At 44.9% G+C, this 25,130-nt stretch overlaps 1 protein-coding gene across 15 annotated transcripts in view; it reads left to right on the plus strand.

Annotated features, from left to right (window-relative positions):
* Window positions 1-465: 465 nt before the first annotated feature.
* Window positions 466-25,130, plus strand: part of ubr4 (ubiquitin protein ligase E3 component n-recognin 4) — a gene marked incomplete at its 5' end in the record, with an annotated part of 53,535 nt that continues 28,870 nt past the window's right edge. For 5 of the 15 annotated variants that reach the window (XM_084480318.1, XM_084480325.1, XM_084480326.1 and 2 more), the window contains 44 exons: window positions 466-590; window positions 4,132-4,229; window positions 4,458-4,561; window positions 4,813-4,942; window positions 5,280-5,425; window positions 5,537-5,639; window positions 5,759-5,900; window positions 6,283-6,407; window positions 6,668-6,792; window positions 6,890-6,949; window positions 7,155-7,345; window positions 7,722-7,842; window positions 8,298-8,435; window positions 8,730-8,847; window positions 9,765-9,806; window positions 11,188-11,375; window positions 11,541-11,697; window positions 12,118-12,203; window positions 12,366-12,535; window positions 12,812-13,091; window positions 13,483-13,615; window positions 13,715-13,794; window positions 14,323-14,451; window positions 14,714-14,896; window positions 15,248-15,370; window positions 15,461-15,690; window positions 16,082-16,200; window positions 16,406-16,503; window positions 16,951-17,108; window positions 17,646-17,852; window positions 18,209-18,310; window positions 18,441-18,541; window positions 18,815-19,202; window positions 19,449-19,512; window positions 19,617-19,808; window positions 20,123-20,193; window positions 20,458-20,650; window positions 21,165-21,398; window positions 21,771-21,941; window positions 22,356-22,538; window positions 23,299-23,457; window positions 23,779-23,931; window positions 24,215-24,442; window positions 24,730-24,887. In XM_084480318.1, coding sequence (XP_084336444.1) covers window positions 466-590; window positions 4,132-4,229; window positions 4,458-4,561; window positions 4,813-4,942; window positions 5,280-5,425; window positions 5,537-5,639; window positions 5,759-5,900; window positions 6,283-6,407; window positions 6,668-6,792; window positions 6,890-6,949; window positions 7,155-7,345; window positions 7,722-7,842; window positions 8,298-8,435; window positions 8,730-8,847; window positions 9,765-9,806; window positions 11,188-11,375; window positions 11,541-11,697; window positions 12,118-12,203; window positions 12,366-12,535; window positions 12,812-13,091; window positions 13,483-13,615; window positions 13,715-13,794; window positions 14,323-14,451; window positions 14,714-14,896; window positions 15,248-15,370; window positions 15,461-15,690; window positions 16,082-16,200; window positions 16,406-16,503; window positions 16,951-17,108; window positions 17,646-17,852; window positions 18,209-18,310; window positions 18,441-18,541; window positions 18,815-19,202; window positions 19,449-19,512; window positions 19,617-19,808; window positions 20,123-20,193; window positions 20,458-20,650; window positions 21,165-21,398; window positions 21,771-21,941; window positions 22,356-22,538; window positions 23,299-23,457; window positions 23,779-23,931; window positions 24,215-24,442; window positions 24,730-24,887 — 6,506 coding nt within the window. The remainder of the gene's footprint in view (window positions 591-4,131; window positions 4,230-4,457; window positions 4,562-4,812; window positions 4,943-5,279; window positions 5,426-5,536; window positions 5,640-5,758; window positions 5,901-6,282; window positions 6,408-6,667; window positions 6,793-6,889; window positions 6,950-7,154; window positions 7,346-7,721; window positions 7,843-8,297; window positions 8,436-8,729; window positions 8,848-9,764; window positions 9,807-11,187; window positions 11,376-11,540; window positions 11,698-12,117; window positions 12,204-12,365; window positions 12,536-12,811; window positions 13,092-13,482; window positions 13,616-13,714; window positions 13,795-14,322; window positions 14,452-14,713; window positions 14,897-15,247; window positions 15,371-15,460; window positions 15,691-16,081; window positions 16,201-16,405; window positions 16,504-16,950; window positions 17,109-17,645; window positions 17,853-18,208; window positions 18,311-18,440; window positions 18,542-18,814; window positions 19,203-19,448; window positions 19,513-19,616; window positions 19,809-20,122; window positions 20,194-20,457; window positions 20,651-21,164; window positions 21,399-21,770; window positions 21,942-22,355; window positions 22,539-23,298; window positions 23,458-23,778; window positions 23,932-24,214; window positions 24,443-24,729; window positions 24,888-25,130) is intronic. The other 10 variants (XM_084480328.1, XM_084480329.1, XM_084480330.1 and 7 more) reach the window with 5 other exon arrangements.

Raw genomic sequence — 25,130 nt, forward strand, 5'->3', positions numbered from 1 at the left:
TATACAGTCTATGTCTCTTTGACTCAAATGAAATGAACATGAATAAACTATGGTCAGATCTATGTTGTCTGGTTTCTATTAAATAAAACCACCCTAACCCAGTTTGTAATTTTAAACCAAAGACTATGACAAAGATATTGATCCTCCATTGTATTTGGGTTAAATGTTAACAATATTTTGGTAATACTTTTTTGACTTGAAGCCTTGAATATACCTTGAATATCTTGATTTTTCACAAGGTCCTCCTTATTATCATCTCATAGAAGTTTTTCTTTTATTTATTATACATTATATTAAGTGAGGGAATTTACAGTAGCGTTACACATCTAAAGAACCCTAATGGCATTACTAAACAATTAAGGTTTTCCATATATTGGTTTGGAACATGAGCGCCCCTTGTGATTTACTTTCGATAAACAATTTTTCCTTCTAGTGGCAGTTTTTTTTCCCCCTCATTATTTCAAGATGGCGTCGAGCGGAGAAGATGGGGAGCACGAATGGACAGCGGCAGTACGACCGCTTTTATCGGCTTCTTACACCGCTTTTGAAACGAAGGAGCTACCTCAACTCGTTGGCTCTATTATCAACAGGTAACCGTTTATGTGTGGGGGACTATTGTCTCTCTGTTGACACAGATAATGGCCATGTCAACCGCGGACTCCACCGCTCTGCTAACTCGCTAGCCCGCTAGCCCAGGTACAGTGCTAGCGTTAGCGGCTACACAGTTCCCCAGCTACACTACAGTGCAGTTTACATTGACCTCGACTCACTGGCTTGACGTTAGCTCCATTGCTAGCGTACTTGTGTGTCATGGCATATACGCACTTGAAAGACAAGCGAAACATAACGCACCAGACATGGCGAGCATTTGTACAGCATGGCCAGCATATTGGTAACGCGTTGTTATGATTAGTTATGTGTCTCAACGTTGTCTCAAGTGAAAATATGCTTTATCATGAGCTAGCTAACACCAACAGGACCAACAGGCTAGCTGGCCTGGAGACCTGGCTGGCCAGCGTCCTGGAGCTTCAAGATATAGCCTAGCAGCTGACCATGAACAGCGTCTGTTGGTTAATTGTAATGGGCCGGATTTAGTTTAATATTGGTATTGGTTCATGTTATCCGTGGGCCTGTCAACATGACACTGTCTGCTAGCTGCCATGGCAGCTGGTTGGACTCGTTGTGTGACTGGACAAATCATAGACATATCTAGACGGTTCATGTAAGGTGTAGTTCCTCGTAACTAATGAGGTGATATAAAGGGGGACTGCAAACCTGTCCATACATTTTGGAGGGTGTGTCGGGCTACTTGTAGAAGTTGTCTTGTTATATACTGTTATGAAATTGTTAAATACTACATAATAACCGTAAAGGGGGCGGGTCACGAGGCCGCAGTCTGTAACTAGTTTTAGTTATTAAGCAGCACATTTGCAATTGCGATTTTGAACAATTGCGTTTAGATGTTTTTGGCAGCTTGTTTAACAGTCGTTTGCGTATAACTATCTACGGTTGTTGGTTAATCCTTATTTGGTGGGACTTGTTCCCTTGTTGACATATACTTATAGGAATTATGTTGCACTTCTGGCCAGCTGCTTTGCCACTTCATCGTAACTATAGGAAGCTCTTATTATAAAAGCCTGTAAAAACCCCTAACCCTTAATAAACGGTTGGATGAGTTAAGATAAATTACTATGCATGTGTTGTGTACTGTAACAACACCTGTAAAAAGGCATTAAGGGGAATTCTGATGAAAGGGCCATCATTAGCAAACATTTATAGTAAATGGTTTCTTACCATATATATGGTTTACTGCAAAGCATGTTGGCAGGGGGGTCTGGAGAAGACATACCAAATTATACAATACTGTTGACATTTGATAAGTCTAAAGGGATCACTGTCTCTAGATGGTTCTATGTTCACATTTGGCTTAGAGGTTACCATTTCCATTCTTATTTTGATATGCGTTATATGTGCTTAAAAGTTAAAAAACAATATTGAACAAGGTCCTGGAATGCAATTGAATTGATTAAACCGTTTTGGTTTTGCACTTGCTTAATATATATAGTTAACAATTTTCCACTTTTGGCTGGGCCCTAATGTACCCATTTTGATGTTACAGGGTCCTGTCAAAGGGGAGAACATGAGGCTAACGGGTGTTTTCACACCTGGAGTTCGGTACAATCATCCAGATTCAGGGATGAAGTTGATACTTTGTTGCATTTCATTAGCATTCACACTTGACTTTGTTAGGCTAACCACACATTGTAAACAATACATGTCCTGCAGCTCACCCATGTCCACCATGCAGTCACTGAATAATTTAAAAACATCAGTGTTTTTGTGAATGACCAAAAGCAAATGCTTCATATAGTCGTCCGACCATATTTTGTGTGCTTTCACCTCATGATTCCATCACATCTGACCACACCTCTTTTTAATCTAGGTAAATTTCACGTATACCTGGCTGAATGTTTTATTATTTCCAGTTCGCAGCAAAAGTGTACATTTAACCCACAATGACTTTTAGTTCGCTTCACATAATTGGTTTGGATCATGTTCTAACCTAAAGCAAACTGAACCAAAGTTCACTTAAGCAGGCAGAGACCCCCCGTTTGCAAGCAGACCAGTTGGTTTGGTCTGAACCAGAATAGGAATTGGCATTCACATCTCCCTAAACAAACCGTAGTATGTGGGGAAACACTCCAGGGTTGGTTTAAAATCGACCCAACAGCTCAGGTGTGAAAGCACCCGAATCCAGCTTTTCAAATGGTCTAATGCATATTAAATTATGTATACCATGTTCCTCTAACCTGTTGGCCATTAATAACTTATTTTCTGCCTGGTGGTGACACATTAGCCCCCTGGTTGTTTGAGCCACCACAACCTGATATGCCACAGGCCTGTTGTGATCTGGGGCTGTGGTGTTTTCGTCCATAAGATCAACGACAGGCTAAATGGCATGCTGAAGGTACAGCTGTTGGTCTTTTGGATAGAGATGGATGATGCAATGGAACCTCTTGTGGGGCAGTATGTTGGCATCCCAGCATGAAAGCCATTGATTAGTCATGATAAGTTGTTTTTCTCCAGGGAAAAGGTGTAAGCCTACGTTGTGGGCATTATCTAAATATTCTTGTTGCCTATTGCTAAACATAAGTGGAGGAACATTATCCAAAATGGTAAGACATAGGTTAGGAGAGTGGCAGAAGCTGGCCAGCCTATACACAAAAAAATACACATCAGCTATACACTAAATTAAATCCAAAAAAACATTTCAATATAATTTGGGTTTATACAATGTTCATTGGGTCTCTCTAGCGACATTTTTATTCACACTGCTGAAGCAAATAGTTGAACTCTTTGTGTTCACACTTCAGTAAAGCATGAAGATGATGTTCTAGCTGTAATGTTTTTTAGGATATGGCAAAATGTAGAGTGTTATATTATATTTCCCATAATGTTTTTAGTGAGCTATTCTCTGAGGCATGACGAGTTCACACATTTGCATCTCCTTTTGCAGCGTGCGTCTCATCTGTTTGTAGTGTAGGTCCACGTCACAGTGCGAATGTAGCTTACACTGTCAGAGACTGGAGGAAAACCAGCTTACTGTATGGGCCAAACTACTTGCGAGTTACTGCGAGTTAGCATTTATGGCAGAAATAAACACAAAAACATAAAAAAACATGGCATTAATATATGGCAAAAAGTGTTTTTAAATGTGCACTAAAACACATTGTTGTGTAGACACAAATTTTAGGTTTACAGGACTCAAATGCTTTTCCTCTGCAGCAGTAGAGGTTTTTGAGGGTAGGTAGTGTTCTGAGAAGGAGTGAGGAGCAGCACTTTTTCTTCAATATTTTGACTCAAGCTGGCTTGAAAATGCAAATCGACCATACTGTACCTTTTCTTTTATAAAATCAGCTGTGTTTCTATTTCTGATTATGATTGATGGGGTATTTTAACACTGCTTTGCGTGGTATGACCTAAATACCAGACGTTTTGCATAGTTTCTCAAGTTGAACCACTGTCAGTTTTAATCAGTGTGTATTTCTTTCTCCCTCTCAGTCTACGTCTCGCTCTTTCCCTGTCCTATTGAACGTGTCTATAATAATGTGTTGTACCTTCCCTTTGCAGTGAATCAGAGATTCTTCACCATGACAAACAGTATGAGCCATTCTACTCATCATTCGTGGCCCTCTCGGCACATTACATCACCACAGTATGTGGACAAAGTAAGTAATTGTCTTGCTGGCCTTGTGCAGCACCTAGGCTACTTGCAGACAATGTTCTGTCACATCCAATGTCTCAGTTATATGAGGCTGGACGAGGGTCACAAACTATGTCCATATTGAATCCTGTATGTTTTGATGGCCACTCTGGCTCTTGATAGCGTGGTGTCTTTTACAAATGGGCAAATATGCACCATTGTTGACCTAATCCTCCTCTGCCTGTATTTGTAGTACCAAGGAACCAGCTGCAGTCCGTAGCCTCAGCATGTAAAGTTCTGATCGAGTTCTCTCTGCTACGGCTGGAGAACCCAGACGAAGCATGCGCCGTGTCGCAGGTAAGACCAACTGCCGAGGAACAAAAGCACACTTCATATCAACCAATTATACCGCTCGAAATTTTGATTATCTGGTCACCAGTTTTTTCTGAATTAATGTTGCTTAAAAAATGGTTGAAGTTAAATATATTCATTCAAAATATGAAATTATGACATGACTTGACATTATTTGTTTGTGATCGCTTGAGTGGTATTATTTTCAAATTTCCTCAAGATTTCTCAGGAGTAAATCTTTCATCCCTCCCACCTAGAAACACCTGATCCTCCTGATAAAAGGACTCTGCACAGGCTGCAGCAGACTAGACCGCACAGAGATCATCACTTTCACTGCAATGATGAAGTCTGCCAAGTTGCCTCAAACTGTCAAGACCCTCTCAGATGGTGAGTGCATGGCATCACGGGCCACGTCTGCCTGGGTGGATGGTGTTTGGATTGGTATCCTGTTTAGCAAGCGAAAACACAGCCTTTTCAGTTGGAAATCCAACGGTCCTGTTCCAATGGCATCTAGCATTTGGAGGCTTGACTTAGACCGGCCCAGATGTCAAAGATAATTAGATATTTTATATTTAGGCATTGGATGAAAAAGTGTGACTGCTTTTAATGTTAAACGTCAAGGTCAGCTTTGATTCCACAATAAATATATAATTTAATGATTAAATCTGAGGATGGATAATTAGTACTCATTAAGTCATTCTAATGATTCAACTTAATCCGACAGTGGAGGACCAGAAGGAGCTTCCCAGTGTCCTGAACCCAGAGCTCCGGCACAAGGAAGTGCAAATGAACTTTTTCAACCAACTGACTTCAGTTTTTAACCCTGACCTAACGACCCTACTGTCCTCTCCGTCTGCATCACACACGCAGGTAAGCCCTCTCACAACCCCCCAGTAAGCTCCTACTGGCTTGCTTGTCAGTAGAAAAATCACGCATTAACTCCTTAAAATGAAACGTCTTTTTTGTTCCCTTTCAATGTAGGCCGAGAGCGACTGTGATGAGCAAATGACAACAGATCAGGCCATCCAGGCCAAAATGAAGAATGCCTTTGTCTCTCAGAATGTGTCCAGTTTACAGGAACTAGGTGAGAAACTATATTTTAAGGAAATGTAATATATTACAAACTGAAAAATGCATTATTATTCAGAAAGGTGCTTCAGTTTGGGCTTGTCTGTTGGTTCAGCATTGTTCTGGTTCTTGTAGGTGGGTCAGAGAAGCTGCTGCGGGTGTGCCTCAACCTGCCCTACTTCCTCCGCTACATCAACCGCTTCCAGGATGCTGTATCAGCCAACTCCTTCTTCATCATGCCCGCCACGGTGGCTGATGCCACCGCCGTTCGCAACGGGTAACCCCTCTCCCCCTTTCAGTGGAGTCACCCATTCTTGTTTTTTTTTTGCGGCATGATCGAAGCAAAATAATATTGAATAAGTGTTGCATGACATTTTACATCAACAATTGTTTAATACTTTTCAATGTAATGCAAAGTAACTAGTGACTGGTAAAAGGGGGACCTATTAATCGTATTGTTATCAGGGCATATCAATCTAGTGAGATATCACTACATTCTCCAATCTGCATGTACACGAATAATGCAATTGTAAGAATAAGGCGACAGCGGCCCTATTCCAGTTCCTATCATTCGAAGAAAGAAAGTGTGAGTAACAGTAGCGTCTTGTCTGCAAGTGGCACTCGGCTCACCTACTTTCTGCTCCCTCCCTCTGGTGCAGGTTTCATTCTTTAGTCATTGACGTAACGATGGCACTGGACACACTCTCCCTTCCCGTGCTGGAGCCCCTGACGCCTGGCAGGCTACTGGATATGACCGTGCTGGCCCTAAGCTGTCTCTATGCTGGTAGGGTCAATGTGATCGATGCATTATACAAAGTGTCACCATAGAATTCAGTCATCTACTCTGACATTAAGCGAAACATCGATTCTTTGGTGGTTATCACTTTAACAAGGGGCCATGTGCATGTTTTACTTTTATGGAGTTATTGGTTGGTTAATTGCAATGCTAATGGGGATAATCAAATATACATATTATTGTATATTATTATTTTTCATATTTTGGCCGTTTGGAATTTGTCAAATGATACCACTACTGTGCTCCAGGTGTGAGCGTCGCTACCTGCATGGCAATCCTGCAGGTGGGCAGCGGCCTGCAGCTCCGCTCAGCCTCCACCGGCAGTAAAGAGGAAGACTACGAGAACGACGCTGCCACCATCGTGCAGAAATGTGTGAGTAGGAATACTTAACGCATGACGTGACGACAGTGAGAGGAAGTATTCAGTGGTGTTCCAGTTTAACGAGGAAAACCTTTGTGTTTCAAAACAGTTGGAGATCTATGAAATGATTGGACAGGCCATCAGTAACTCTCGCAGAGCTGGAGGAGAGGTGAGTATCTATGAATACAACCAAGATGTGAAGAGCATATACATTTATACATTGCCATGAATTTATCAGAATATATACATTTTTTCTAATATCTGTATTATGCTATAATAATGATTGAACGATACATAACATCAATTATAATTGTTTTGTTATTTGTCAGTACTGGACCAATCATAATCAATGTCCATTCTGTGTCCGGCTGCAGCACTACCAGAACTTCCAGCTGCTGGGAGCCTGGTGCCTGCTGAACAGCCTGTACCTGATCCTCAACCTGAGCCCCACCGCCCTGGCCGACAAGGGCAAGGAGAAGGACCCCCTGGCCGCCCTGCGCGTGCGGGACATTGCCGCACGCACCAAGGAAGGCGCGGGCTCGCCCAAACTGGGCCCCGGCAAAGGGTACGTGTTGGCACGACTCTGTCATGCATGCCTGCTGCTATGCTTACATGACGTTTTTATTCTTCAGCCCAAAGCACATGGCATGACGCACACAAAGTGATTTTGGATTTCCGTGCACCGCTCAATTCTTGCTCTGGGTGCTTTCCTTTTTTTAACGATATCATTATATTTGCTTTTTGGGGCGTGCAACAAAAAATAATTGAAATTTGATCGCTGGGTGCTTTGGGCTTTATTCTTCAGTTTATTACATTTATTTTCCAAGGTTTTCCAAGTTACTACTGTAAACATTATTTCCTATTTTAACATGGCCTAATGCTTTGTATTCAATGCAGATTATATATATTTTTTGTAATTGTTTTTAATTTCTTTCCTCAAGGCACCAAGGGTTTGGAGTCCTTTCCGTCATCCTGGCCAACCACGCCATCAAACTACTAACCTCCCTGTTCCAAGACCTCCAGGTGGAAGCCCTTCACCGGGTAAGACCCACCCCACAAACCGTGAGTCCTTCTGCATGTTGAAGTGCCCCCGTGGTTCTGAGTCATACTGCACGCTGAAAATGTTGCTGTGTATCTGTGAAACTGGGAGTCTTGAGTTCAGAGGAAATGAAAGTGAAACCTAAGAGTGTTACTGCAGATCAGGAAAGCGTTACTTCATTTGATTGGTGATAGGGAACAGGAGGCTGCAAAGCATGTGACAACCATCCGCTGGTCAGTCTGTTGACTTCATGAGTTTTATTTTCCCTACAAATTTTGTCAGCCTTTTTATTTTATATTATTTTATAAATTGCGTGAAATATATTCAGAATTCCAATTTACAAATGAGTGAATTTCTCTATAAATAAATGCATGAAAAAGTAAAATGGGTATTGTATGATCATTCCTAGCCTCCAAGTTCATCACAAAACGTTTTTTCCCCACAATGACTTATTTAACACGTGATGTTTCTAATGCAGGGCTGGGCCAGCGATGGGCCCCCAGCAGAGCTCAACATCATGGCTCAGAGCACCTCCATCCAGAGAGTCCAGAGGCTCATTGACTCTGTGCCTCTGACCAATCTGCTCTTCACCCTGCTTTCAACCTCCTACAAGAAGGTGTGGACTCCTAGCTCACTCCTAGCCCCGGTGTGCCCCATGTCCAAAAGTCTTAAAGTCTTTGCAAAGTATAGTGTTTGTGGATGTTTGTCAAATCCAATTTTATCAGTGGTTGGGGATAGCATATATGCCCAACACCTTAACTGATAGACTGATAGTAATATCTTAGTTTCGTGCAGCACTTTTATCCAAAGCGATTTACAAAGATATCTTTGGGGAAATGCATTTTTTAATGAGCAAGCTGATGCCATGCACCTCGCTCACTGATACAACCGTGTGTTGGTTGTCCTCCAGGCGTGTGTGCTCCAGCGACAGAGGAAGGGCTCCGTCAGCAGCGATGCCAGCGCCTCCACAGACTCCAACACCTTCTACGAGGACGACTTCAGCAGTACGGAGGAGGACAGCAGCCAAGGTACATTGTACTGTACTGGGGCTCTGACCAGGGCGTAGAATAACAAGTCTCCACAGATTGGTTCGTTTATTTTTCTGATGTTGTTGATAATGTAATTACTTAAGCCCAATGCACAGTTCATAATTGTAGCAAAAAATGTATGGAATAATATTGTTTTACTGGAAAAAAGACCACCTATGTTAATCCATACACTATTGGGGTGTTATTTGCTATTCACAGCATTCTTTACTCTTTCTGTTACTCTCCATTGATCACTTGAGAGAATCATATAAACAGGACGTTTCAACAGTACATGTGCACATTTTGGTGAAATTTAGTTTGCTGCCATATTGCTGCGACCGTTTTACATTTTGTGTTGTTGATTAGCACAATGAATAAAATTCCATATATTATTTATGCATATTTGTATAAGCTTCATGCTGCTGACGGCATGCCATGACATTCGAGATTTGATTTGGCCATTTGAAATGCACATGCAAAGATGAGTTTGTTCAGCTACTTAAATTGCCACCAACATCACCATTAAAACAATGGACAGGCTGCAGTTAGAAAAAAGCCTACAAAGACACTGGTTTAAAGACCTGAATGTATAATCAAGCAGCACCCCTGTGTGTTTGTGTGTTTAACCCCTCAAAGAACTAGCATCAGGTCTGAGTTGTGTACAGGAAGGGTTTAAAAACGTTGTGCTGTTTAGGCCAGTGTCAGATCCTTTTAGCAAAAATCTGCAGCCAATTCAGACCAGTCTAGTATCAGGTCAGTAAAGTTATCCCCCTGAGGCAGCCATTGTAAGTGCCCCCCCCCCCCCCCCCCCACATGTCTGCATCCGCACACAAAGACCATCCCAGCGCCCACTAATCCAAACTGTGCTGCTTCCGTTGCACGATGCCAGTGTAGTTGACAGTGTTGTGCTGTTTCAGCAGAGAGAAGACAGGAGAACCCAAGTGCAGCTTGTGTCTCAGGTCAGCAGTTCTCTGTCCTCATGGGGGTGGGTGGGCTTACCCAGACCTTGGTGTCCGCATCACTGTCCTAGACCTAACTTTGTTGATGTTGTTTCTGTTGTCGTTGTATGTCACACAAAACGTAGGCTCTTGAGCTGGGGCTTGTCACCTGTACAACATAACGGAGCCACAGAGGAACGCGCTTTGTCCAAACCCTCAAACAATCCTAATTAATTGACTTGGGCTAAAGTGTTTGTCTCTGGCTCTGACTAGTGTAAAGGATAATACCAGTGATGTCGATGGATATGACATCTTGTCTTTACTGAAATTAGATTTATATTGAACCCCATTCTGACATTCAGAGGTGTGATTTCCCTGCAACTTGCAGTGGCGACGCCTAACATGCATACTGCTACAGTATCTCCGGTATCTAATTTAAATGTATTGGAGATAGAAATCTATCCACTACTAATAGTTAACACACTTCTTTGGCTACAACGGTCATGTTGACAACAGCTGACATTGGAACCCATGTCCGTATAAACTGGTATTATCCTTCAACTACAAAATGTTCCTGTTATGCTTGTAAGACTAAAGGCTTAGGTTGTATTCACTATGCCCCGCCTTGCCTTCACCCAATGAGCTACGGTTCTCTTGTTATGCATGCAGATGTGAATATCAACTTAAACTGATATTCCCCATGGGATAACTTTCGCCTAGTGCCCTGTTAGATTCAGATATTTGAATAACCAAGTCGTACAAAGTGGAGGTCATCTGATCTATTATGTCACCTTATTTTACTATTGGGTGTAACTAACTTAATACATTGAGTGCACATTTGCCAGTGCCAATGACCGCTCTTGTTTTGGGCGGTTAATTTAAACCAGAAGTCAAAAGATTTGTAGAATCTTTTAGGTTGAAAAAACAGAATTGGCTGTGAGCTAATATGCGTTAGCAGATAAACATACCGTCTTCTCGGTTGGCAACTACTGTAATTTTCACCCATAACTTAACATTTTCTTTGAGTATTTAATGCATTTAACAAATCACATTTAGTTGTCATTTTTAAATGTACAACTTAGTTACTATAATTCCTGTTTCCATTGGTCTGCTCAGCGGTATATATGAAGCCGACGGTAGCCATTGCATCGATCACCTTCCTGCATTGCTTTTTGTTTCTTCACTAGTAACGGTGGTCTTCTTGCTCTTGTCCAGCTGCCATCTGCACAGCATTTATAGGTGTCCCAATCTAGCTTGAACGCTGATACTACCTGCATTTTGATGTCACCTCAGCCACCGAACCAACGCCATGTATTGATTTTGTTTTCTTGGCACGTGTGTATACACCACGCCGTCCCTGCCTCGGAGCGTAACGCACTAAACATCCAGTGTGTCCTTCCAGACGATGATAGTGAGCCCATCTTGGGCCTTTGGTTTGAGGAGACGATCTCCCCCTCCAAAGAGAAGGTTGCCCCTCCACCTCCTCCACCACCCCCACCCCTGGAGACCTCTCCCCGTCTGAAGAGCCCCAGCAAGCACAATCCGAGCGAAAACGGCAACATCCTGGCGGGCCGCAAAGACCCAGAGCTGGTGAGCTGCTTGTTTAATTATATTTATTGATTTTATATCAATGTTTTCATTTTATCATTTGTTTTGTGTAATATAGATGTTTGTGAGTTTTGGCTTCCTTGCCTTCCTTTCTGGTGCATAGTATTTTACATTTGGAAATGATAAGTGTTCTTCCTTGTTTCCTAGTTCCTTGGCCTTACCTCTAGCATCCTGAACTTCATCACCACCTCCATGCTCAAGTCCAGGAACAACTTCATCCGCAACTACCTGAGCGTGTCCCTGACGGAGCAGCACATGGCCACGCTGGCCAGCATCATCAAGGACGTGGACAAAGATGTGAAAGGTAGGCTAGGGGGATGAGGAACTACACAGATGACCTATAGACATAGGACATGATTACGTCTATTTACAGGGAGGATATAAGCTTTAATTGGGTCGTGGAGTTTATCGACACCTATGCAAGAGGACTGCTGAAATTTAAAGGACTTTGTTTAACATGGGACAGAGATGAAAGATCATTAGAGACGCAAACACATGCAGGTCTTAATGTGTCTAAAAGTTTTACTTTGTACAACTATATATGTTGTCCATCTGTGTTGCTACAAAGTAATACCTTTCTCCATAAGATTTGTACATAGCAAAACTTTTATCCTGTTAGTTGTATTTATTGAGTGCCATCCTAAAGTTATTGTCCAGTGACGCTCTCAGATGCTGGAGACTGTACGCTGTCCTCACTCTTAAGGTGCACTGTGTTTCATTTCAGGTTCCTCAGATGAAGTGTTTTCTCTGGCCCTCTACCACTTCAACCACACACTTGTGACCTCAGACCTACCATCTCCAGCCCTGCAGGTAAAGGAAGTGGTCATTTACTATTTGCTCAGATTATAACCTAACTAGTCAATATTACCTTTAGCGTGTGGTTGCTCAAAAAAGCTGCAGCCGATCTCACTGCTCTACATTTGTGCATCCCTCGTACAATTCTCAATAAATGCTTCCCGTGTGTTTCCCCAGAGCACACTGCTTCAACAGCTGGGGGTGGCCCCGTTCTCAGAGGGCCCGTGGCCCCTGTACATCCACCCCCAGTCCCTTTCGGTGCTCTCCAGGTTGCTCCTGATATGGCAGCACAAGGCCACGCTGCAGGGAGAGCCTGATGTACCCGAGTGCATCAAAGTCTGGGAACGGTAAGCCCCATACTCATTCTATTCCCTTTTCAATCGTAATTTTTTTTCCTCAACCAAGTGTAATCTATGTTTATCTTGTTAGTAGTTTATCTTTTTTTTAATTATTATTTGCTTCCTTGGTTTTGTTGTATTTTCTGTGTCCAAAATTCCATCTGCTGGCCAACATACATCGAGTAGCTTTGGATATAGAGTGATTGTGGTGAGGTGCCTAATAACAGTATTGCAATAATTGTGTTCATCATGTATATTCCCCTCCACTCCCCTGGCCCCCTGCAGGTTCCTGGGCACCCTGAAGCAGCACACCATCCAGGGCTCCGTCCCCGGCGACGAGGACCTCAACGTGGAGCACCTCCAGCTGCTGCTTCTCCTCTTCCACAACCTGTCGGAGGGAGGCCGCCACATGGTGCTCACCCTGGTGGCCCAGGCCATCTCCGAGGTGGCCCAGAACGGAGAGACCCAGCTGAAGGCCGTGCCCCTCAACTTGGCCCGCCTGCTGCTGGTCCTCGACTACATGCTGCACCACTACTCCAAGCCACCCGTGTACCTGTTCGAACAGGTAGGAGAGGTGTACGGCCCCGGTCTAGCTACACTAGTAGAGGGTTGAGTGGAGCCGGCCAGAGTGAGGGGTTTGGTTTGGTGGTCTTAGTCGGACTACACGGAACAGGAAACAACGCGTAACGCCGCTGTAGTAGGATGGCTGGATGCCAGATGAGGGGTTTGGTTCCCGCTGGTGGATACCTGCTCTAAGACTGTATCAGGGTATTGTAAGAGCAACACATGGCTATTTATAATATTTTCCAGTCCTATAGATATGAGTATTTTCTACAGATGAGTAATCTCTTCAGAAAATTCAAATTGCTTTACCTTCTGCATGCTAACAGTGACGATTCTATTATTTGTTTTTATTTATTGTTGTTCATGACGGTAAATCATGATCTCATTCTTAGGTCCAGTACAACCTCCTGACCCCGCCCTCGTCCGGACCCGGTTCACCCCAGGACGGAAGCAAGCGGGGCAGCCTCCCTCTCTACTACGGCTTCAAGGAGGTGGAGGAGAACTGGTCCAAACACTGCTCTGCAGGTAGAGCCCCGGCAGCGGTGTCCTAGCAACCAGTCCAGAAGCGATGAGCCAAAGTGTCAGATATAATAAGACATTGTTGTCCCTGTTGTATGGTTGCAGATGCGACGTTACAGCCCAAGTTCTACTGCATCCTGTCTCCTGATGCCTCTGAGGATGACCTCAGCCGACTGGACAGCAAGGTGAGACCACCGTCACCAGGAGGTCACAGGTCATACCACAGCTGCTTAGACACACGTGTTGTGAATTAATGTCAACGCCAGCATACATTTCTTAGAGCTATTTACTCTTGTTAGTTTCATTAAATTTTTTAATATCATGTTTCATCATGTTTTATATACATATTACTATAAACTGTTAAGTCATTTCATCCAAAGCCACTTGCTGTGAATTCATATGCATGTCATTAGTGAGCAAGTAACGGTTAGGTGTCTTATCTATTAATTTCATTTGAATGAGGGTATAAGCTTGGGGTGAAACGGTACACAGAAGTCACGGTTCGGTTCATACATTGGTTCAGACATAACGGTTCGGTACAAGTTCGGTACAATGGAGGGAAAAGAAAAAAAATAAATGCAGAAGGCATTTATGCATGTCTCAGGTTGTACCACCTAGTGTCATACGCCCTCTCCCCTGAGCTAGCTGCAACAGCCTGAACTGTGTAATGTAAGATGTAAACAATAACACTAGATTTTGTGTTTTCTTCCTAGGTGTTTGAGAAGCTGTTTAACGGTGCAGTGAAATACGACGAGCTGTATTCCTCTCTCATCTCTCTGCTGGCGGCCGGCTCTCAGTTTGACACGGCCCGGAGAGAGGAAAACAAAGCCATCGCACCCATGGTGAGAGCCCTGATGCAGCCCTGACATGGCTGTCTGACACCCTGGTCTACACAAAGCCTGTTTACTGAACCGCACTTTGGTGCAGCATGAAATACGCGTGCCGGCTATTAAGTTATGTTCACATGACAGTGCCTTTAAAAAAAAAAAAAAAAAAGGCATTTTGGTGTTAAAATGGATATTGCTATCAAGCTCTGTAAAATAAACAGTAACATTTTAAACGGTACATCCTCTGACCTTGGGCTTTGTGTGTTGTCCGGCCCAGGAGGCCTGCTCGCTGCAGTACTACTTCCTGGTCCTGTGGAGGATCCTGGGAGTGCTGCCCCCGTCCAAGGCCTACATGGAGCAGCTGAAGAGCGGCTGCAGCGATCCCAGCGAGAGCGACATCCTCCACACCCTCCGCTGGTCCTCACGCCTCCGCGTGCCCACCTACGTCACCTGGATCAAGGTCGGTCCGCAGCTGGAGAATAGTAGATAATACAATAGAAAAGGCCTTTAGTACTGGCCCGGGACAGTAGTTGCTTATTGGCCTCACTTCAGAGACCTTCTAATGGACACGTATCATAATCAATTGCATAAAAGTGTTTTGCTCTACGGCAGTAGTTCACCAGGGCTTTTTAAAAAAGCGATTGCATTTGGTACAAAACGATACAAACAAACCAAATGCAAACATAAATCCAATAATGAATGACCATTCAGAAATGTAATCTATCCCATTATTTGGTAAAGTGGTCGACATGTGCATGGAGGTGCTGGACTGGGTGTGTCTGAACTGGTGTCTTGTGTTTGTTGTCTTCAGGATCACTTGGTCAAGCAGGGGATGAAGGCAGACCAGGCCTCCCCCCTGGTTGAGCTGACAGCAGCCAGGTGCAGCACCGTCAAATATGACGTGGAACTGGCGGAGGAATACATCGCAAGACAGGTAATCGTGAGGAAACATCACATACTTTCCCAACATATGGCTCCTAGCCTGGATGATTAGGTTGATCACATGTCTCTCGGTTGCGGACAGATCTCTGCATTCTCCGCCGTGGACCCCAGCGCCATCCTGCCGCTGCACCAGGTGCTCTCCCTGCAGGCCATCTACACCCTGGACGCCGTCATCTCCAAGGTCCAGGTGTCCCTGGACGACCACCTGTCCAAGGTCGCCATGGAGACGGACGCCAACAAGTCCTCCGAGGTCACCAAGAACCTGCTGCCTGCCACCCTTCAGCTAATCGACGTTTACACGGCATTCACCAGGTGAGCCTCACTGAAAACACACACACACACACACACACACACACACACACACACACACACACACACACACACACACACACACACACACAAATGTAAAGAAAACCTGGATTGAGTTTACTTTGCACAATAGAACTATTGCATAGTGTCATGTTTTTTTTTTTTTATATAAAGAGAATGAATATCTGATTTGGTATAAATATGTACGTCAAAGTAATTAGGTTTCTGTGTGTTCGTAGTCATCCGCAACTTTACACCGTTTTTTCCTAAATGACGGTATTATTTTAGTCACGGTGATGAAATGGCCTAGCCATGTTGAGGAGCATAGAAGACAAACCGACCTTTAAAGCCACCAGACCGTGATACGTATTAAGCGAGTGCCGTCTGCTCCCAGGTCTTACCTGCTGATGAGCCTCCCGGAGGAAGGAGACAACAAGCTGACAGACGCTAAGCTCCAGGGTTACGCCGCAGTGCTCTCCATCGGCTCCACCCGCTGCAAGGCCAACACCCTCGGTACGTTTCAGCAGCCACAGCGATGATGCAGGCCATTTGCTGGTCACTTGATCCACACCGTCTTAGTATCTTGGTACGGCATTACCAAAGGCCTGTGTTTGGGTTGTTCTGGTGACTGGGGAAAAACAAATGTAAAACAGCTTGAGACGTGGTAACACCCTGAGTGTTCTTCTACTCATCTTCCGTTCTTCGTGTCCTTCCACAGGCCACAGTATTATGCAGAACCTGCCGTCGGCTGTGCAGACCCTCTGTGAGACCTGGAACAACATACACACCAATGAGTTCCCCAACATCGGCTCTTGGGTATGTGTTTAAGTATTTGCTTGTGTAGTAGGAAAGTCATTTGAGTGAATTTAACTTTCTGTTGAAGGTCATTTAAGGATACAAGTATGCAGCTCTCACCACCTGTGTTTTGTTTGTGATATCCTACAGGTTGTTAGACGTCTGTTTAACTTAAGCCCACTAACCTTCATCACATCTTCTGATAATTAAATCTATCTAGTCTATCTAGAGCTATTGATTGATTGCATATTAATGGAAATCGTGGTTTTTTGTTATCAGCTCAATATGAAGGGCTGCAATTAATGTGTTGACTAAAAATATATTAAATATTTAAGACCATTCCATAATAAAATACAACTACAATCCATTTCAACCCGGCAATTGCTGTACTACTGATTTCTGGACTATACTGTTACGGTGCCACAGAAAATTAATTTCATGGGTTATCTTGTAATCGCTCCTCCACAGCGCAATGCGTTCGCCAACGACACCATCCCCTCTGAGAGCTACATCAGCGCCATCCAGGCGGCCCACCTCAGCACACTGAGCTGCCAGTCCCTGGCTCTGGCCCCCTCCCTTAAACACATCCTGCTGTCCCTGGTGCGGCTCACTGGGGACCTGATTGTGTGAGTGAACTCTTGATCCTGCTCACGATCAGCACTGTGTGCTATGGAACAGTAGTCACTGCCCGTGGTCCACTTTTGTCCATAGTAACTAAAGTAACAATGCTCCTTTGTCGACAAACCAATCTAACATCTTTTACACTTTTCATATAGAAGGCCAAAGCCTACTTGTACACTTTCCGGCCATTTATCAGGCCATTTTTTTCACAAACAGTTCTTTACTACACAAACCATAAAACATATCTTGTTTATATCTATGCTGTTCCATGTATCCAATATATATTTTAGGTTATTCTTGTAGCCTTTTCATTCTTTGTAGCTTTCTCCCTGAATGTATGCATCTAGATAAATCCCTTTTTACATTTGTACTCAAATAGAAAATAAAGTTCTGAATCTAAATCATTCAAGTCACGCCCTGACATTTCACTGCAGGGCAATATATAAAACTTTTTTTATATATATATATTTCATATAAAAAACCTTCTCGGCCTATAAGCCTGTAGGAATTATCTTGACGTGGGGTGTTCTCCGTCCCTCCAGCACGGAGGAGCTGAATCCCGCCCAGGTGGAGCGCTCCCTCCTGCCCCTGCTGCTGGAGAGCAGCACGGAGAGCGTGGCCGAGATCAGCAGCACCTCGCTGGAGCGCATCCTGGGGCCCGCCGAGTCCGATGCCTTCCTGGCCCGCATCTACCAGCGCCTGGTCACCGGCTGCTACAACATCATCGCCCACCACTCCGACCCCAACAGGTATGCTACAACATCATCGCCCTCCACTCTGACCCCAACCGTATGGCTTCAGTTTGCTGCCCACATTAGAACTATTCCCTGTCGGGCTCCGTCTGGGTCCCAAGCACTACCAGATGGCACTAACCCGGTTTAAAATTTATTTTAATAATTTTCTGCAAACTATTAGTTCATACCTTTTTCATTTTTTATAGGAGGAAACAACATCGTAAGCTCAATTAATTAATTTGGTTCATCAAATACATTTTTGGCAACATATCCAATGCCCCAAAGTTGTAATTAGTGCTAAATTATGTTAAACTATATGCGTTCATCAAGTGCTTTCCTCATGTACTCATGTTTTTTTGCTCCTGTCCCAGTGGTCTGGATGAGTCTGTGCTGGAAGAATGTCTGCAGTACCTGGAGAAACAGCTGGAGAACAGCCAGGTCCGCAAGGCCATGGAAGAATTCTTCTCCTTCAGGTATCTTCACAGCACACGTCACACAGTCCATAGCACTTTTCACCACACAGTTCAACAGCCCTCCTTCTCATGCTGTTCCACGGTTGTGTTCACTCTGACATTTTCCCTGGATGCCATTTTGTGCCACTAGCGGGGAACTCGTCCAAATCATGATGGCGACGGCCAATGAAAACCTGTCCGCCAAGTTCTGCAACCGGGTGCTCAAGTTCTTCACCAAGCTGTTTACGCTCAGTAAGTTCACGTCTGTTGTCAAATGTATCAACATAAGGTCATGTTTTCAGCAAACATTAATTCATGTTTGTTATAAATGTTGCTTAAACAGACCTAATTCAATCAACGTTCGGTTTGATGAGATGCGAAAAAAAACATAATTCACAACAACTATCACACAACTCTCATCATTGAATATTTTCTCGATTTAAGTTGACAGTTTAGACGAGGCGTGAAGAACAAACGAATACCACAAGCAGCCACTGACCTTGCTCTCCCCCTCTCCCCCTCCAGCGGAGAAGAGCCCCAACCCCAGCCTGCTGGTTCTGTGCGGCTCCCTGGCCCAGCTGGCCTGCGTGGAGCCGTCCCGCCTGCAGGCCTGGCTGACCCGCATGACGGCCACGCCCCCCAAGGAATCTGAGCACCTCGACGTGGTGCAGGAGAACCGCCAGCTGCTGCAGCTGCTCACCACGCACATTGTGCGCGACAACAGCCAGGTGGGCGAGGGCGTGTGCACCGTGCTCCTCAGCACCCTCATCCCCATGGCGACGGAGATGCTGGCCACCGGTGACGGCACTGGCTTCCCCGAGCTCATGGTCATCATGGCCACACTGGCCGGCGCCGGCCAGGGGGCGGGGCATCTGCAGCTGCACCGTGCCGCCACCGATTGGCTGACCAGATGGTAAGGGCTGTGGTTCATGACTTGGGCAGGGCTGTTATGTTAGTCTAGAGTCACCTAGGATATAAGCAGAGGAGGCTCATAGTGACTTAAGATGGCGGATTCACATTCATAGTGTACACGCTATTGTGGGACACACATGGCCGTTGAGGCTAGCGATTGTTGATTGATCCTAAACCTGTTCAGTAAAATATATTCTCAAAACATAACTCAGGTGATTCATTGTTGATCTTGTATGTTCCTTTGCAGCAAGAAGTACCTGACACAGAAGGATGTGGTGGAAAAAGTGAGCTCTAATTTGACCCAGGGCAAGGTAAGCTAAGCTGCTATATGCTACTACAAAGATAAAGCCATTGCCATAGCACTGACTCTACGCAGGTCTTCTACATAACACATGCGTTCCCTGTCCTACTCTAGCACGCCAGTATGCTGGAGTGCTCCTGCCACATCATCTCCTACCTGGCAGACGTGATGAACGCCCTCAGGCTGACCAGCGGCCAGAGCTCCTCTGCACTGCTGGTGGACGGCGAGGAGAAGGCCATGGAGGTGGACTCAGACTGGGTGGAGGACCTGGCCGTGGAGGAGGACGACTCCCAGGCAGAGGACTCTGTAAGGACCACCACCCTTTAATACCAGCAGTACAACTGAGCCGGCGTTGATTAGCGCTAAACCTGAAGTAGATGGTAGAATCCAAGCACTGATCAATTAATGTTATGGAAGAAAAACTGATTTAGTCCAGTTGGTTGCTCATTAAAATGCACATCATTCAAAATGTTTCATTAGTCCTATCTCACAAGAATATAGCCTCTTGTCTTGGATATCTCCACAACATCATGCTCTGTATTTGTGCAGCATACCAAGCCCATAGATGTAACTTTTGAACAAGACTCTTGACTCTTAATGTTTGTTTGTTTGTTTGGCAGGATGAAGACTCCCTGTGCAATAAACTCTGTACCTTCACCATCACACAGAAGGAGTTCATGAACCAGCACTGGTAACAAAGCTCTTGACTGCTTTCTGGAGGAATTTACTCTTTTAAATAATCTTCCACATACTCTACACCTTTCAGTTGACCTTGTAGCCAAGGTGTCTACTATTGCATTGTATTATAATAAATGATACTATTGGAGGAGAGGCTTCTAATATCTCAACCAATGGTAGCAGTTTTTCATTGCCACATGTCACATTTAAATCCATGCACACAATCGTTTTTGAGACTCCGTTGGCTCAGTGCGTGTCTTGCCCTCCCCCTCCCCAGGTACCACTGTCACACCTGTAAGATGGTGGACGGGGTGGGCGTGTGCACAGTGTGCGCCAAGGTCTGCCACAAAGACCACGAGATCTCCTACGCCAAGTACGGCTCGTTCTTCTGCGATTGCGGCGCCAAGGAGGATGGCAGCTGCCAGGTGAGACCGAATACCTCAGGTCACCATGGGAAGAGGACAACAGCGGTAACTTTGGCTTGAAAATCACTTTTACCCCCCTCCCCTCCTCCACCTGACATCCATCATCCTCTCATTTCACCCAGGGTTAGCGCTAAGCCTGTGCGTTTGGCCCAAAAAATGAAATGAAAAGGGACCTCATATCCATTTCTGACCCATATTTGTGTTATTCTTTTGTCTCTGCTTGAAAGTTGATGATGAAAAATGTACAGAGAAATGTAAGGCTAAATTAACTTTTTTTAAATTTGCTGCATGTTTTTTACTTTTCTAACTTTAAACCAACTTTTAATCTAGTTTGTCTAGAGATGCTAAACAATGTCTCCTGATACTGTTTCCACTGTGATACTGATTTTTGTCCAACATGTTAGTTTTGCGTTGTGTGTCAAGTCTTGACATTGAAGCGAAGATTTGATGCACAACGCAATTTTGTCATTTTATTTAGTTGATACATCTCCCCACCATGCCTCTGTCTCACTGCTCTGCCCCTCTCTCTGTCCGTCCGTCCCTCCCTCTGTCCCCGCAGGCCCTGGTGAAGCGGAGCCCCAGCAGCGGCATGGGCTCCACGCTGAAGGAGTCGTCGGCCTTCCAGAGCGAGACACGCACACCGGACAGCGCCCTGCGCCACCAGAGCGCCTCCCCCTCCGACAAGAGCAAGGCCTCCGCCGGCGACGGCAAGGGGCTGGACGAGGACCGGCCCAAGAAGAGCAGCGTCTGCAGGAGCATTGAGGGCTGCCAGGACGAGCTGCTGGTCCAAGTGGTGGGTTCAAAGGAGAAGCCTTACAGAACCACATGAAACGCTGTGACATGGATGGAGGGTTTTACGTGGGGATGTGTGTTATTATCCTCGACTTTGACTTTGATTTGCTTGATGTAAATATTTGGTTCAGTAAAATGAAAAGAAGAAATTGTAATGTTTACAAGAAAATGTAAACATTTATAGAACTTCGTAGAACTTGTATAGTAACGGTACTTTTTCACAGATATTTTTTAAATTATGCCATACTGCTTCTATTTATTGATTGTGGTCCTTTTCTTGATAATCTTACCAAAATACAGGCGTTCTAAATAAAACACAAATCTACATCCAAGCACCCCGGCTCATGCTTCTCATTCTCTCCTCCTCCTCCAGGTGGGATCGTCCACAGCAGCGCTGATCCTGGAGATGCTCATCTTCCTCATGGATGCCATCCAGACCAACTTCCAGCAGGCCTCTGCCGTGGGCAGCAGCAGCCGGGCCCAGCAGGCCCTCAACGAGCTGCACACCCAGGACAAGAACGTGTCCATGACCGACCAGCTCATGGTAAACACCCCGCCGTGTACTGCTAGGCTAGAGGGTTTCTAGGGGATTTAAATTCAATTTTATCCGTGAAGCTCTTAATCACCGTTGGTCTCAAAGGGCTGAACAAGCCATGTGTTTATGACGTGTATTTTTATGGTGAAAGCAAGTCTGTAATTTCTGTTTTTATTCTGCTTCTTTGGCTGTGACATGGTGGATCTGTGGTTTGCTCTGATGCCTCACAGAATAAAGATCTTTGCATCTAGAAATGGGTAGTGTATTGGTTAGGGAGCCCTTGAGCAAGACCCGTCCCTGCTTCCTCATGACCTTTTTAACTTGTTTTCACCAACGACTAACTAGATAAATCGATAGCTTCTAATTCAAGGGCCTGAAGCTCTGTCTCTCTATCCCGCTCACACCTTCACTCTGTCTGTACAGGTGCCCACCCTGGGGTCCCAGGAAGGCGCCTTTGAGAACGTGCGTATGAACTACAGCGGGGACCAGGGCCAGACCATCCGCCAGCTGATCAGCGCCCATGTGCTGCGTCGCGTGGCCATGTGCGTGCTCTCCTCCCCCCACGGGCGACGCCAGCACCTGGCTGTCAGTCACGAGAAGGGCAAGGTGTGTATGACTCACAGGCCCACGGAGGGCTGCCGCAGGGCTGGTACATCGCAATGAGCACCGCCATTTTGGGAGCTTTGGGAATTTTAGTCGTTATGTAGGCAGTAAGGTTTTTTTTGGTCTTGGTTGTGATGTTATTTGTCATTATGGTGAGACATGGTTACGTTGCAAAAGTGTTGTGGCGTCTTTCATGCAAGATGTGGAGAAACGATTTTACAGTACTACAACTCTCTTGAGATGGAATGGAGTATTGGCCACTAGTTTTGGCCAATACAGACAACTGTGATCTATTCTCATTCAAGCATATTGTGCTTAAATTAGTGTTAGAGGGGTTGTGTCAAAGGATGAAAACTGAGAACTAGTATAAAAAAAAAAAGCGGATCTTGAGGAGAGAAAATTTTATAATGCTACATTTCTTCCGATTGGAAACGTTCTCACCACTGTGGCCTTCAAAATGATATACCATGCATAGTTAAAGTTAGAAATACAGCATTCTTCAGACAACATTCTTGGTTTTCACTTACTCTGCTGCTTCTAAAAATATCCTCCCTCGGAAATAAGCCTACACTCTATCTTTGCACAACCTTGTTTTTATATTGGTGTAGGCAGAGGTTATTTTACCAGCATGCTGTTCATCTAATCAACAGCTTTCATCTGACTCCTAACCTCCATCAGAAAACTCATCATTTGTTGGCCTGGGTCCTTTTGGCACTAACGTATAAAATGAACTGTGGTCTGTCTGTCTCTTTCCCTCCTCCAGATCACAGTGCTGCAGCTGTCTGCGCTCCTCAAGCAGGCTGACTCCAGCAAGAGGAAGCTGACTCTGACCCGCCTGGCCTCCGCCCCAGTACCCTTCACAGTGCTCAGCCTCACGGGGAACCCCTGCAACGAGGACTACCTGGCTGTGTGTGGCCTCAAGGTCAGCTGACCGCCAATGGCCCTCCACGATTGGTTGGGTCAAATCAATTATAATCTTTTACCCATCTTATGAATGTTTAGATATTTTTTTTCATTTAAGTGTGTAGAAATACAGTGCAATGTTCTTTTAAATGAAAGAAAATGGAACAAAGCCACATACTTTTTATTTTTTTAATTAATGTTAAGTTTTGCTCTTCAGTCGCTTTCCATATCCGCTGTTAACGGTTAACGTCAATTTGCAGTCAAAATCCACCTACATTCCACCTATGTTGAGTCCACTGAGTCAGACCCAGTGATCCGCTGTCTCCCCCTCTCTCCCCAGGACTGCCACGTGCTGACGTTCAGCAGTACCGGCTCTGTGTCGGACCACCTGGTCCTCCACCCCCAGCTGGCCACCGGTAACTTCATCATCAAGGCCATCTGGCTCCCGGGCTCCCAGACAGAGCTTGCCATCATCACCGCAGACTTTGTCAAGGTACTTCCTGTTGCTGATCTCGTGTGCTTGTCTTTTTAATGCCACTTCTACAATATGCATCCTGAGAGCAAGATGACGAACCCAAACCTGCTACTCGATGACATGTACCTGAATTCACTGTTGAGTCGATTTGGACCAAGGCGCCTTAATTAAAAAAATGTCAATGCTTGATCTACGCTGGTAGGATTATTTTGCAGTTGGACTCGGAGCACGCCGTCCTCCATGGGAAAACGTACGGTCAATAAATGTGTTTTAACAGTATTACCGTCTCTCCCCTGTTCAGATCTACGACCTGTCGTCGGACGCCCTCAGTCCCATGTACTACTTCCTGCTGCCCAGCTCCAAGATCCGCGACGCCACCTTCCTCTTCAACGAGGAGGGCAAGAACATCATCGCCATCATGTCGTCGGCCGGCTACATGTACACCCAGGTGATGGAGGAGTCCAGCAGTGCCCAGCACGGCCCCTTCTACGTCACCAACGTGCTGGAGATCAGCCACGACGACCTCAAGGTACGCCACTGCCTCTCTGAGTCTCCCTTTTCCCCCAACATGGATCGTGTGCCGTTCTGGTTGCTGCACCTCATATTGAGCGGTGTGGAGCATCAAGACCACAAATACATTTTGAATGAACCAAAAAGTAGCATAATGCCATGCTCTACTAACTGAGCCAGATGGTCAAAATCTGGAAAATACTAGTTTTTAGACCTTGTTATAACCTGGTGGATGAGTTTTGAAACGTTGTGATTTCCATAATAAACTGAATTTGTGTACTTTGTTTGTGCTCGCTCCATCACCAGGACACCAACGGGCAGGTGGCGGGCGGAGGCGTGTCTGTGTACTACTCCCACGTGCTGCAGATGCTGTTCTTCAGCTACAGCCAGGGCAAGTCCTTCGCTGCCACCGTGAGCCGCAGCACCACGGAGGTCCAGAGGCTCTTCACCATCAACATCAAAGGGTAACCACCTGGCGACGGATCATGTTGTAGTAGTGAAATGTATACAGTGTCTATATGGGAGGAACCCAAAGTAGTTTTGAAGTACTTAAATTCCTTTTTAAATGTTGATTTTCAACCAGATATGTCTTTTATTTAGAAAATATATTTAATTAACTGATCTGGATCTTTTATTTTTAGAACTCATTTTCGTGTTTTAATGTATTCAATCCCGGTCCTCTTTCTCTCACTATTTCTCCACTAACA

This window comes from Micromesistius poutassou (assembly GCF_964030765.1).
Source record: "Micromesistius poutassou genome assembly, chromosome: 15".
In the NCBI taxonomy this organism is placed as follows: domain Eukaryota; kingdom Metazoa; phylum Chordata; class Actinopteri; order Gadiformes; family Gadidae; genus Micromesistius; species Micromesistius poutassou.